This window comes from Oreochromis aureus, linkage group 17 (assembly GCF_013358895.1).
Source record: "Oreochromis aureus strain Israel breed Guangdong linkage group 17, ZZ_aureus, whole genome shotgun sequence".
Taxonomy (NCBI): domain Eukaryota; kingdom Metazoa; phylum Chordata; class Actinopteri; order Cichliformes; family Cichlidae; genus Oreochromis; species Oreochromis aureus.
In genome coordinates this window covers 16,041,387-16,056,239 of record NC_052958.1, presented here as the reverse complement: position 1 = coordinate 16,056,239, position 14,853 = coordinate 16,041,387, and the positions used below count along the sequence as shown (strand labels likewise).

General features: G+C 38.3%; 2 protein-coding genes across 6 annotated transcripts in view; one reads left to right on the top strand and one right to left on the bottom strand.

Annotated features, from left to right (window-relative positions):
- The window catches only part of acss3 (acyl-CoA synthetase short chain family member 3), a 56,886-nt gene extending 46,169 nt beyond the window's left edge, over positions 1–10,717 (top strand). For 2 of the 3 annotated variants that reach the window (XM_039601555.1, XM_031746396.2), the window contains 3 exons: positions 50–149; positions 259–434; positions 8,493–10,717. In XM_039601555.1, the coding sequence (XP_039457489.1) occupies positions 50–149; positions 259–434; positions 8,493–8,576 (360 nt within the window). In that variant the 3' untranslated portion in view covers positions 8,577–10,717. Of the gene's footprint in view, positions 1–49; positions 150–258; positions 435–850; positions 1,139–8,492 lie in introns of those variants that run through there. The other variant, XM_031746397.2, reaches the window with a different exon arrangement.
- Positions 10,718–10,866: 149 nt separating this feature from the next.
- The window catches only part of ppfia2 (PTPRF interacting protein alpha 2), a 107,976-nt gene continuing 103,989 nt past the window's right edge, over positions 10,867–14,853 (bottom strand). For 2 of the 3 annotated variants that reach the window (XM_039601554.1, XM_039601553.1), the window contains 2 exons: positions 14,751–14,842; positions 10,867–12,015 (listed from right to left, as the gene is read on the bottom strand). In XM_039601554.1, coding sequence (XP_039457488.1) covers positions 14,784–14,842 — 59 coding nt within the window. In that variant the 3' untranslated portion in view covers positions 10,867–12,015; positions 14,751–14,783. The remainder of the gene's footprint in view (positions 12,016–14,750; positions 14,843–14,853) is intronic. The other variant, XM_039601552.1, reaches the window with a different exon arrangement.

The window sequence follows — 14,853 nt, the reverse complement described above, 5'->3', positions numbered from 1 at the left end:
AGAGGATGCCAATGTTTTTCTGACGGTTATAATTTGTGTTTTTTAACAGTCAGTGCTGCAGCACTCTGCAGTGGGAGACTGCGCTGTGGTAGGGCTCGAAGACTCTCTGAAGGGTCATGTTCCTTTGGCTCTGTGTGTGCTCAAGAATGGTGAGGAATACTCACTGGGTGTCATAATTTTGCAAGGAATTAAGGGCATAAAATAAAACTACAGGCAGTATTAATGTTTCATGCTTTAATCATGTGTTACACGTCTCAGGTGTGCAGAAAACAGAAGAGGAGATCATAAATGAGATTGTGAAACTTGTGAGAGACACCGTCGGTCCAGTGGCTGCCTTTAAGAAAGTGCTCTTTGTCCGCGGGTTGCCAAAGACACGTTCTGGAAAGATTCCTCGCTCCGCTTTATCCAGTCTGGTCAATGGCAAGCCCTACAAGGTAAGACTCAGCTGTTAAGGACACATGTAGTGCATTATTATCATCAAACATTTCTTTAAAAGTAGATGCTGCAGGATAAAACCTTTTTGCTTTTGCAAAGGCTTTACAGCAACCCTGGAGATGGTAATGCTAATTTTGCTACTTAGAATTTGAGCGACGATGGTGCATTAGTAAGCCCCCACACTCATTCAAAACAAAATTGAGGCTCTTTTGAGTTTTCAGACTCCAAAGATTTCTCTTTGGAGTTTGTGTCTCAGTAGTCTCCAGGAGAGAATAACTTGAGAATACCTCCTCATATGGTAGATTTGTCAACAGATTTTTCAGCTGCGCAAAAAGTTTCAGTGTGACTCTGCATTGATTGTTCAGAAAACATTCTGTTTGTTGTTGTTTTCATGCATTGTGCCTTCACTCTGCAGGAGGAAGAACACACAGCGCCCACTCTCTCGCTTTCTGGACTATTACCTGTTATTTATCACCATCAAAGTTGTGCTTTGGACTAGAAACCTGACAGCTTCAAGACCATTAATGTCCAGTCTGCAGCAGATTGAACATTAAACAGTCTTGAAGATCCTTTGACATTGTAAATAAAGACATAAAAAGTCTGCTAACTAGTGTTAGGGTTCAATGTTGAGAGAAGAATCCATAAAAACCACAGATCCAGGCGTGTGCAATTTAGACGGCATTTTAATGAACACATGTGTGAGTTCAACAACCCAATCAGTGTTGAACTGTCTTTCTCATATTCAGACAACTGTTTTATGGGGTTAAGAATTGTACAGCCCCCTTTTCTGTTACTAGGCAGATTTACGTCACACCAAAACCACAATGACTTTTAACATAGAACATCATCTTCGTGTCGACGGCTGATGCTTCCTGTTAGCCCGCCTTCGCTGTCGCTTATCTCCCTGGAACATCAAGTGCACTTCCTGTAGAAAATGTCACTCATACAGGCACAACTTCTTAAATCAAAGATAAATGCATACTAACTCTTTATTATGGCTTGCACTCGCTCTGCTTTCGGTTTCGCTTCTGCAAAAGCACACCGCGTTTCCTGTCAGCCTGCAATCAGCTTCTCCCCCACTGAAGACTATGTGTAAGAATATAAAACATTCAAAAACCTTTAAATTATAGATTCAACTGATTATAACTGAACCTGTAATAAAGACTAATATAATACCAATATATTTTGAACATCTGAGTGCATCTGAATGCAACATCACATGAAATGGTAATGATGATTATAAAATAACAGCAAATAATAGCAGTAAAATATTTCTATTCCTGACACTTCCCTTTTGACCTCTGGATGACATCCAGAGGTCACCAAAACAACGAAAAGCATAACCGAAACTAATAATTCACGGAGTAGATCCTAGTCTAAGACTAGATCCACCTTAACTGTAATGGATAAAAACCTTCTCCCTACTATGCTCTAACTTACTCTGTTTCCTCAATTGTTCTCTTCATTCAAAAGCATAAACCTAATTATGTTTTGACTTTCTGACTTTTGTTCCTATATAATCTTAAACATCACTCATCTCAATCTACAGCCTTTTAACAGTCTTACAGCACTGCTGTCATATGTTTCCTGTTGTTCACTCTATTCAACATCCTGTACTGTCACAGCTCTGGCCTAAAATTACCTTTCACAAGAAAAATCCTAAACACTTATTCTACTCAAGGATCAAGAAAAACAACCATTTTAATCACTAAGTGTAAGCACCTAGTTAATTGCTCCTAGATAAACTTCATCATAGCTAAAAACTGAACTCTCACTGTATTTTGAACTCCCATTTCCTGGGTGATAACCTGTTTGAATATATCATTTTATTTCATTTTGCTGCTTTTAATGTAATGACTCCTTCTAACTTAAACTTTATCAGACTTAACCAACATATATAAGCTTTCTCCCTTTGCTTCTGTTTTCTGTATTTCTGTATTCTGTAACTGCTTTTTATATAAGAGGACTAAGTTAGAACTGCATGTGTTATCTCCATATTTTACATGTCACACAGTTTAGTTACAAACGAAACTCCTATTCAGTTAAATGCTAAATGGATTTCAGGCCTTTTGCCTGGAATCAATACTGTCAGGTCTTAATGAACTCTATATGTCTGTAAGCGTGTGCAATCCTTCAATAACTCAGGTCATTCTCACAGTAGATTGGCTAATCATAACGTTAACCAAAAGTTTATGACCCTCAAGAGACGACTCTCTGAGCCACAACTCCGTCAAAAGCACAAAAATGCAATGTGTATGAAAATCATTTCTACATATATAATCTCCAATATTATTCATTTGAGTCAGCGAGACTTTTAACATCCTCATAAAAAGCTCTCCTCTACCCTAAAGCCTACCTTATAACAACATTCTAGCATTATGTCACTGTTACAACTTATCCTAAAAATCAAAAAGAAATCCCACATTTTCTACTCATCAAATCTTCACTATTTTCCCCAAAGCATATCCTTTATTCCCACAATTTCCCCTTTAAGTTTGGTGTACAACTTCTTATTCACACCAGCAATTTATCTTCTAAACAGAATTCAGTTCATTTTAATCCTTTCTTTTAACAAGTCCTCAGTTTTACTATATCTAGATTATCAAACAACCCCAATCATTATAAAATCCTAGTAAAACCCCTTTTCAAATTAAACAAATTAAATCTTAAATCCCTCTCTTTTTTGACACATCTCATGTGGCAAAAAACTCAAAATGCTCCACCCAAGCTTAGGAAATTACAAGGAAAAAAGGTTAGTCATTTCATTTCTCAGAACAGCTCAGCAATTCTCCTCTCCGGTGTTTTGCTTCAGCCCTGAAAACCTGTGTTTAAGGAACAAAATCAATTTTATCATCATGTCAAATCTTCTCTAAATCGTTGCTCCATGCAAAGTCTGGATCCTTGGGACTTCCTGGAAACAAAACCTGTACTTTACATTTCATACTCTCCCTCTATGATCCAGTCTGTGTCATGACAAAAACAAACTTAAACAAAACTGTTATTAATCATGTGTTACCTCCGTTAATGGTAACTTAAGTTACACCAAACAATGTTTCCCTTTTAGCATTTAGCATTCTCCCAACAATATAATGTAATCCCATAATCTAACCCCAGTAAAAAGAAATTTTCTCCAAACATACATCAGCAACCCAAAATCAGCATCCCCAGATTTAAGTCTCCCACTTGTCCTTTCATTTATTTCCCCCTTGGTCCCCTCACACTCACATTCACTCACACGCATTCACACCTGATATTTTTTGCTGATACTGCAGCCTTCTGCGCACGTCATCAGATGCTCCACATCAGCAAAATGAGCTCAATCATTTGTTGTTTTATTTCCTTTTCCTTTTCAGGAAAATAGTTCTCTATACTTTTGACTGGAATGAATCGATACAATCCTTCTTTAGACAGAGACTGGCCGCCAATTGTGATCTGAAAAGCCCACCTGATCTTCGTACTTAGTAATTTTGTCAGCGCCGTCAGTTCACTCTCCTCCAGGCCTGCTTAGAACAAAAATGAAAAGAGAGCTGATTATTAGCTCATCAAAGTACCAAACAAAATCACCTGACAGGTTTTTTCCTGAGTGCACTACTACAAAAATTTTTTTTTTTTTTTTTTTGGTGCCCCTCTCAGACATATCCATGTCTTAATTAAACACCCTCTCTGGAAATAGAAACAACAGCCTCAAAAATCTAAAACAATCTTAAACTTCACCCATTCAACACACTAAAAACCTCGTCAAAGATCAAAGACCGTTTTCATTCAGCACAAGATAAAACCAATTTCAACCACATATCATCCTTAAATTATAAATTTCCTGTCCAAATCTGCCCTCTGAACAGACCTGACCACCGTAACCAAATATCCTGATACTTTACCATTATATATTTCTCCCAATACTCTTCAACAGCCACTGCTCTCTCTTGAACTGAACCGAAAGCCTCCGACACACACACACACAGGAAGTGTCTTTGTCACTCACTCACTCCAGCTAATTTGCATAAACCCACAGCTCAACAGCCAACTTAACAAGAGGAATACATGTTTAAACCTTGTCACATTATTGAATTATTTTCATTTTCTTTCTATACTAATCACTTACTTTGATAAATCAGTGCAAGAGCACTCCTGAGTCACTCTTATAGACACTTTTCTTTTGTTTTTTGTTTTTCCATAACTCACTCCCTTGTCATACAGCTTCTTTTGAGTTACTCCACAACCACTCTATTTTATCCAAGTGTGTTTTAAGTGTATTTTCTTCAACATTCACACCATTTTAACACTCATGTAATTAGCAGGCTGATTTAATTACATATGTTTGTGTTCTTTGCCAAGTTTTAATCACTATCTATGCATTACTCTTCATGAGCTTATCTCTGTAAGGTTAGTGCATTTTCTGTTTGTATGTGTGATTTTTATAAATGTTTCTTTATGATCTTTGTGATCTTGTAAATGTTTCTTTTGCAGTGTTTCAAACTCCTTTTGACAGGGTGTGTTTTTCTCTTTGGCTCATCACTGGTCATTGTGAATGACATTTCCTCTGTCTGTGCCCAGTGGCCTTACCTGTTAAATCCGTCTCCTCCAGTGACTCCAAGGTCACTCCGGGACTTAGGTTCGAGCAATCGTGACTGCGCCTTGCCTTAGGTTGTCCCAGGGTTTCGAGGTGGGATCTTACCCGTCATGGGCTGTCCAGCCTTCCATGCCCGCCTACTACAGGAGCCAACTGGGCAAGAGTGTTATCAGGCCTAGGGGACACACTGGTTCTGGAAATTAAAGGAGTGTAAACTGCTTTCTTTATTAAACTTTCCAACAATAATTTCACATGTAACAGTTTGTGTACGTGCATTTTCAATTCATTAATGTGATTGTTAGTTCATGTATTTATTTCTCTCGGTCTGTCTCTTTTCTAAACCCTGTAATTAATATAATTTTATTACTTTATTACTTTTTCTTAAAACATGCATTCGCTTCATCTTCTTAGAGTTTAACTCATCTGTCTATTTCTCTGGGAGCTCCCCTGACATCATCAGTCACACACACACCTTCCTCTCACACACACTTTTAAATAGAGCTCTTCCAAACATCAGGACAACTAACACTTCTCCACGCACAGGACCATTCTTTAGGTCAGTTTTATAGCATCAGTCACCCAATAATCTCTTAACTGGGCTTCCCAAGTGTATATACTTATGTGTTTTCAATCAGAAAAATAAACTCAACCTGTCAAACTTTAAAACATCCTACTTTTCATCACAAAAGAAATATATTTCATACCCCTTTCTTTCATACACACTTTTAAAGGTTCTAACCTCTTTCAGACGCCATGAGTCGTCTCACACACTGCCTCTCTCTCTCAAACTTCCATTTTCCACTCACTCAGACAAATCATGCAGAGTCACTCAAATCAAATACTGACAGCATTCACACAGTTAAAATCACACAAAATACGCTTTCATACGAGTATTTTGGACATGCCTTCCATGATCAGAAAGAGCAAGTCAAAAGAAAAGAAAAAGAAAACTGAAACCTCTCATCATCCTCACGGCTTCTCCCCACACACACATAACTGAAAATAAAACACACCAACATTTATGGCTCACGAAATGTACATCTATCAAAATTCAGTCATTTACTATACATCCACACTAATATATTCACACTGTATTTACACTCTCATAATAAGCTCTTATATACAGGCATTTAGCAAAAAGCTCTCAGTCCTCTCGAAAACTGAAAAACCACCCTCTCTGCGCGTCACTGCTGCTCATTTGCATTTACACACACAATCAGTGCACATCCGGCTGTGCATGACTGACATAGAGACTGATCCTACTCATAGATCTCATATTTTATATTACAGACGTCTTAAATTACAACTGCACAGATTTTTTTTTTAGGCCTTGTCGCTCCTACAAATTTCGAAAATTTACCATAACCGACTCGAACGGGCAAACCTCAGGTTTTTTTGCAATCAATTCACCAGACCAGACTCGAACTGCTCTGTCCAGATTTCTAGCCCTAACTTAATTTACCGGTAGCCAAAAAGCGCAAGAATAGGGGACTTGAACCCCTAGCAATTTCGGAGTTTCCCAACCTCTCCCCGTTGTCGACGGTACTATCCCTACTGTCCTAGTAGGCCTAAGGTCAGCGCCCTGCCTTAGTGCAAGCGTTACCAAGGAGAAAATGCGCTTCTTAACAGACGCCGCTGTCGTTCTAGAAAAATTTAGAGTAATTTGAACCAACAATCTACATCCAAACCAGGATTAAGATTGAGGCAGGTCTACCTTTGTGGACATAGGGGACTTGAACCCACGAGATGACCATCACAAGATAGACCCAATGTCCAGCGGGACTTGAACCCACAGAAATGACCAATTCCCTACTTTCTACATTTCTTTGGGACTTGAACCCATTACTTTTACTTATCACTTATCCTTACTTCATCCAGCATGCTCATGAAATTCCCATCAAACTCAAAACAGACCTTCACCAGTAATTACAGTGACCAGGCTTTTAATTTGACATGCCCAATGTGACACCTTTTGGAAATATATTTCAACAGGCAGTGTCTTACCTTTAATGCCCCGGGAATGCCTGCTCACTTTCACCACTGATTACCGTCTGCCCGTCCAATTGCCACGGACCCCGGATCTCACCAAAACCCCACCCAGGGTTATTCCTCTCTCTCACCGGAACGAGCCCCCAAATGTTAGGGTTCAATGTTGAGAGAAGAATCCATAAAACCACAGATCCAGGCGTGTGCAATTTAGACGGCATTTTAATGAACACATGTGTGAGTTCAACAACCCAATCAGTGTTGAACTGTCTTTCTCATATTCAGACAACTGTTTTATGGGGTTAAGAATTGTACAGCCCCCCTTTTCTGTTACTAGGCAGATTTACGTCACACCAAAACCACAATGACTTTTAACATAGAACATCATCTTCTTCGTGTCGACGGCTGATGCTTCCTGTTAGCCCGCCTCGCTGTCGCTTATCTCCTGGAACATCAAGTGCACTTCCTGTAGAAAATGTCACTCATACAGGCACAACTTCTTAAATCAAAGATAAATGCATACTAACTCTTTATTATGGCTTGCACTCGCTCTGCTTTCGGTTTCGCTTCTGCAAAAGCACACCGTTTCCTGTCAGCCTGCAATCAGCTTCTCCCCCACTGAAGACTATGTGTAAGAATATAAAACATTCAAAAACCTTTAAATTATAGATTCAACTGATTATAACTGAACCTGTAATAAAGACTAATATAATACCAATATATTTTGAACATCTGAGTGCATCTGAATGCAACATCACATGAAATGGTAATGATGATTATAAAATAACAGCAAATAATAGCAGTAAAATATTTCTATTCCTGACACTAGGCTACAGGAGCACTTCTAAATACTTCGGTGTTTATATGGTGTACAATATCAAAAATGTCTTCAAAGGGGGGAAAAAACCTGAGGACTAAGTGGGTCCTCAGGTTTTTTGCATCTGAAAGAGGTGCAAAAGAACACAAGGGTAACGACAAAAGACCCGCAGGAATCTTTAACTTGCTAAAAATATTCATTAATGTGCCCATCATAAGGAAAATACTGAAGAAGGAAGCCACTGCTCTCCAAAGACACAAAAGCTCTTTAGACAAAACTTTTTGGGAAAATCCACAATGGCTAGCTGGAAAGAAAAAAAAACAGACTGTGCACCAAAACAAAAACCTCATCTCATCTATGAAGCGGTAAAGCTACGGTGGAGCTAGTGTCATGGTTTGGGTCTGCTTTACTATCTTGGCCAGGATGACTTTAAGTCTTTTCGGGAAGAGTTAAAAAATAGTGCCAAGACATTTTTGAAGGCAAAAGTCAAGGAAGCAAACCAACAAGATGCAAGCCATTTCCTGTGCTGCCCCAGGCTTTCCTGTCTAATGACTTATCAAAATAAAAGCAAAAACTCCAAAAATAAATATATTTTTAAAAAAAAAGACACAAGGAACCACTTACAAGGTACTTTCAAAATTCTTATACGTTTTTTTCCATGTTAAGATTTTTTTTTCTCCACAGATATCTCCAACTATTGAGGACCCAGAGGTGTTTAAAGACATCGAGAAGCAAATAGAGAGAGCGTCCACACACAGTGCAGCCTGAGTTCATCAGTGGGACAACAGCTGGACACTCTGAGTAGTTTTTGGCAACACAAAAGTCACTCCATTGGTAATAAGTGTGCGAAAATGCTCACGCTACGCACAAAGTGCTGCAAATGTGAGCCAAATTTCTCAGTGAAATAAAAATTTTTCTTGTTTTCTAAATTAAGAAAAGGTAGACAAAGGCGTCTAACCTTTGGAAACCATTCCAGATCCACACAAGTGGATTCTTATTTTGAATGGATCATACAGTTAGATCTAGAAATAACTGAATAATCATTTTCATGATTTTGGCTCTTTAGGCCATCAGAGAAGGACTGTCATGAAACAATAGTAACGCAACTAAAGTGCAGACTTCTGTGTTTAATGCAAGGGGGTGAACAAAAACGTCATATGAAACATTTAGCATTTGTTAATGTAGTCACTTAATGTTACTAACAAAAGCTAAATCCAAATGAATGAACAGATAATTTAGTCATAAAGTTTTTATATTCGTGGTGCTAATGTGGAAGATGAATTTAGCTGTCTCAAAGCCTGAGGGAAGAAAACTGGGCTCTGTCCAGACACTTTTACCGATTTCACTAATGGTTGCTAGTTGGGGGCCACTTTCTTATCTTTATGGGTCGTGTTGATTACCCATTTCTGAACCTTTCAGTTTGTGAACATCCCATTATGGGATGTTGTTTGTCCTTGTTTTGATTTTTGGATACATTTTGGCTGCAGAGTTGGCATTTTGTGGTGCTTTTTCTCACAAAGGCATCACAAATCTCTTGTAACACGCAATGAATTGCGTGTTACAAGAGATTTTTCTTTATCATGGAAGGCCTTTTAGCATGTAACCTAGCTTATGAGGTCATTGTCTTAAATCAACTCCCCCACTGTATCTTTGTTTTTTGCATCTTGAGCATGGTGTTGCTCCTTTATACGACAGATTGAGGGTTCACTGCATCAGCAAAGTGCTGCACTTTCACCTGCTTAATTGATAAAAATTCACACCTGTCCATGAGCTCTTAAAACTTTTGTCCAATTACCCTTGCGCACTTGAAAAATAGGTGGCTACATATTAAAGTTCCCAAACATTTGTTGAATTTTTATGTGAATAAGCCCAAATTAAAACAGAGTCTGCACTTTAGATCCATATTCAAATGTAACTGTATGAATATGTTTTGTTAAAATGCTAAAAAAACAAAACAAAACTGAAATTGTCCAACTATATCTGGACCTAACTGTATGTGCGGGGTGTAACAATTTTCCAAAAACAGGTCAGTTTTCAGGCCACAGCTTTGGGTTTATACCTCAGTTTGTCTTTAAAAGGGGAGCAATACCATAAAAGGGGGGGAAATATTTTTTACTACAGAACAAAAAGTAAATGACACACACACAAAACAACAGCAACAAGATCAGTGGTGTAAACAAGCCCACTAGACTGCTACTATATGTGTATGTCATTTCTTTTTTAAAAGTCCATCCAATTAACGCACTTTCAGGCTGTGAGATCTAACTGAACGACTAACCCTGTGTTATCAGAATCAAATTATTAATATTCTGATGAAGGTTATTATAGTTAAAACTACAACTAGAGGTGAAAAAAAGTTGACTGAAATTCAAAGCTAGACTTTTGAAAAAATAAAAGCTGAAATGATTGTGAAATTAAACTAAAATAAAAACATAAGACATAGTTTTAATATTTGATGGTTTAAATTTAACACTGAAACTAATAAAAACTAACCGAAAACTAAACCTTTTCAAACAATACAACTTAAATGACAAAACTCAAACTAACTGGAAATCAAAAACAATTCATGCAAAACAGGCTTACATTACAGGTGCTATTTTCGTAAACCACTAGCATAACGTAAAATTGTTATGCCCTTCGTATATGTATATAAAACAACGTAATAATAATGTGAATGCAAAGTATGGCTATGTGTTTTCATGAAAAATAATGAAGACTCATTCATTGACAGTAGTTTTTTTTTTTTTTTTTTTTTTTATTGACAATGAAAATTTGTTTGCTCACCACTGTTTCGACCAAAGTACAAGAAAGTAGTAAATAAAACAAAAAAAGGGGGGGACACAAAATAAAACGATTTGTTGTTCGTGCAAATCGAAGATGTAAAAACAAATTAAAAGCTTTTAAGACTTGATTTTGAGTCGTCCGTCGGAAATAACTAAAAGACAGATAACAGGGCAGTACAGCAGGTCACCCTGTGAAAACTGACAGAAAACAAAGCGTTAACGGTTACACCAAATGTAAGTCACAGCAAGCAACAGGTTTTTTTTTGTTTGTTTGTTTTATCATTAAGTCACCTCACTTCAACATGGTCATATACACTCTACACACACTATGAGCTAAAGCAGTCTGTCTTTCAGTTATTTCATCTGTTTGTGTCTGAAAGGAGGGAGGAGGGGGGAGAAGGCCAGCTCGGCTAAAAGTGTAGTTGTCCTTTTTGTGTAAATGCATCGCCTGACGAAACATACAGTACAACAAGTGACATGTTCTATGTATGACGCACTGCCTCTTCTTTTTTTTCCCTTTGTTCTCTGAGAGGAAGTTTTGTGCGACTTCAGAGAGCATCGGCGTCTCTTTTTTTATTTTGTCCTTGGCTACTAAATAGTCCGTTGAGTTGATGAGTTTTTTTTTTTGTTTTTTTTTTTAAAAGAAAGTGCATGTTTTTCCTGCGTGTCGACACATCCCCTCAAAATGCTTTTCTTTTTTAAAAATGAGTCCATAAGAAAGGATCACGAAGTTGCTAGAATGGGGGCTAGAAGTTGTTTTTTTTTTCCACCACTAGAGGGTGTGTTTCGCCACAACATCCAGTCTCTTCCTCTCTCTTTATGGTGCAGCACAGGATCATCATATCATAATTATCATTATCATCATCAGCAGCAGCACAATGAAAAAATAAAACCATATGTACAAAATGATCTAGAGGGATGGGGTAATATGTTAAGAGCAGCATATAGTAATCTATGGTCCACTAAATGAGGTGGCAGGGATGTTGATTTTTTTTTTTTTTTTTTGCACAAACTGAATATCTTTTTATACATATGTGTTTGTGTGTGTGTTTGTGTGTGTGTGCATATATATATATATTTATTTATATGGGTATATATATATATATATTAAAAATGGCATATTTATATTAATTTACAGATAACCTACACATCTCCTGTAGAAGAAATACACAGTACATTATGCTTTGACAAGTAACTGTACATGTAAAAGGTAGAAATGGGGACAATGGGGCAGCCTGCAGGACAGTTTAGCACCGGCGTCTGGTGCCCACATTATAGGGGACGAAGAGGGGTTGTGGATGGGGGGGGGGCGGGGTTAGAGAGGAGAGCAGGGCTTCTTGGCAGTGCGTGTCAGAATGGTTCACTCCTCAGCAGGTTTCACCCGTCCAGCAGCTCCACTAATTAGTCTCCTTTCAGAACTGCACCTTAAGGGGAAACAGTGAGTAGATTTTAATGAGAGAGCACTTAGTTATTTTTACCCCAGTTTTAGCTGTTTCGAGATGAACCTTTGACCTTTCTTGTAGGTATCAGCTAAACAAGATGGATAAACATGCTTTCAGATATATTTAGCGGCATCCTTATTTTAATGACTCTGCCTTTAAAAGAACTTTTAAAGGGACCTCTTAAAATCCCCCATATTTTATGTTAAAATTGTAGATTCTCATATTAAATATGGCCAATTTTTCATGAAATGAGTGTATGAAAGTAATCCCTGTGAGGCAAAAATTCATACTTAAGAGTGATCTAAATGCTCAATTTCAGATGGGATAACAGATTAGAAAAACTAATGAGGTCAGCTCAGGCACAGGAGCCCCAGGGGTATTTTCAGGACTTTTTTCCAATTGGGAACAGATGAGAATTAATGGCAAGGCAAGGATTGCCCACAGGAAATCAGAGTGTTTGATCACCAATAAATACATCGTAGGCTCATGTGCAGCCTGCTTTTGCCCTCTGGGGAAACCCTTGAGAATCCCCTCCTACAACATGGTAAAATTCTGTTTGCAAGGGGCAGCCAATAAGAACATAGTCAAACTAAAGGGGATAGGAGTTCAAATCCAGCGAATAGAAATATGAAGTTAGAACACACTAGATTCACCACAGTGGACTTAGTCAGATGCCCAAGATGCAGTTTTTTTTCCTCCCTTGTTCTAACTGGCATGCATATATAACCTGTATTCAAAGAACCAGCACAAAGGTCAAGAGACTGGGAATTTGGCTCTTATTAATAAAACACAAGGGTTCCTGAAAACATAGTTTTCAGCTTTAAGAGGTAAATATTGATCATTTGGTACCAGCAGTTTCATAGAGCCTGATCTTATTTTATGCATCCCCAAATCAAATAGTCCACATTTATACATGTGACATAGCTGAGGTAACTAAGTTATTCATAATGATTAATTACTTCCCTGTCTGCTTAATGGATGGTGTTAAAGTCTTCTTCTACACATTTTTTTTTTTTTTTTTTTTTATGCACTCAGTTTACTGACAGGCTCCATTGCGTTCTTTCAGCTCAGGCACACAACTTTAACAACAGTGTATTGGGCTGTAAGCTGTTCTAAAATGCGGCTCAGCGCACAGCAGAACCATAACTGAACACAGCAGCAGATAATGACAGGTCTGCTGCTGTATAGCGCCTATAAAACTCTTCGCTCCCATCGGATGTTTTCATGCTTTACTGCTTTGCAACTTCAAACTGAGTGGGTTTAATGTTGCTACTAAACAAATCCCCCCCCAAAAACTAAGTAGGTAAATATTTTATTAAGTTTTGCACCTTCAGTGAATGCTGATCCTGAAATGCAGAAATGGAGAAGCCTGCAAAGGTATGCAAATATCTTACTGTACGGTTCTGGTACAGTATCCTCAGTTTCTGAAATGCTCTGAACTTTACACCATTTACTTTTTCTGCTGTGTAGGAGTACAACAAGCTGGTGAAAGCATTAGAAACTGCCTGCACAATGATCTGATTATAGTTATAACACAGCACCTTTTCCCGTCATTGATTCAACCCCCTCTGCTGTGCTCTACCTTTCCTTACACACTTATTTCACTTTAACTTTAGTCCTTATTGCATGACTGAAATGCCTGAACTGGTACAGCCACAACAATAAAACCACCTTCCTAATCTTATAACAAATCTGCTCTGATCTGTCAGGTCATGGACAGGTGACTTTTGGGGATGTCCTGTTGTGCCTGGTAGTAAAATGTTTGAGTTCTTGGGGTTATTGAGTGGGGCCAGGATCAGGCTTGTTTTGGAACATCCTGTGGACACTTAGCCTCTTTGTTGTCTTCTTAGTTTTTTGCTATGTATTTGGAATGCATTGTTATGCTTGGGGAGACTGCTGTTTGAGCAAACTGCTGATTCAAGAAGACATAAGATTCAAGTATTAGGATGTTGTTTCGTTAGTAAACATTCAGCCAAGGTCTTGTAAAGTTTTATGATTACTGACTCATTTCTAGAATTTGAAATTGTTTTCAAGGACCTTTTTTTTTTTTTTTTTTTTTTTAGCAAAACATAATTATGTTTAATGTCTCATTGTTTGGGAAACTGGAATCTTAAACATTTGTTTTCAGCTTTTAGCATCTGGTTGCTAGTTAAATTGTGAGGGAGCGTCTCTGTGGTGCAGATGCAGAAAGACGGCACAGTGAGATCGCATCCCAAATCAAAGAAAATACTTCAGAGAAATTACAGTTTTTCATTGCACCTGGCAGCACAAAGAAAACAGTTGGATAGGAGAGTAGGGCAAGCTCACTTTGTAATCTGTGAAGTCTGGATAAGTTTCATAAGGACTTCTTCGGCAGCCGTAAACAGTCATAATCATGTAAATGAACTTTGTTAACTAATCTCTGTGTTAGACGCTCCTTGTTTATCTGAAAAGCTGATTTTTAAAGCTTTGACCATAACTGACTCATCTTTTTTGGACAGACATTAAAGGGGAGACATCAGGATGGGACCACAGCTCCCTGCATGCCCTGCTGTCTCCTATCACCTTATCACCGCTACCTGGCCAAAACACTGCAGAGCCTCGCCAAGCCAACCAGACAAACATGCTTATCTGGGGGGGGGGAATGGCCCCCGTCTCTTTCATCCAGTATCTGTTTTAAGTGCTTCTGAGGAAAGCTGTGCATTAGACAGGGCGAGATTCTGTGTTGTGTTACATACAGTGTACAGTTTAAGGTCCCTCTCTTCCTCCTCTCAGCAGGAGTAGGTTCTCACCGTGGAGCTATCCAGTCGCTGCACCGCAGATGGTCCAACTGTAGGGGGA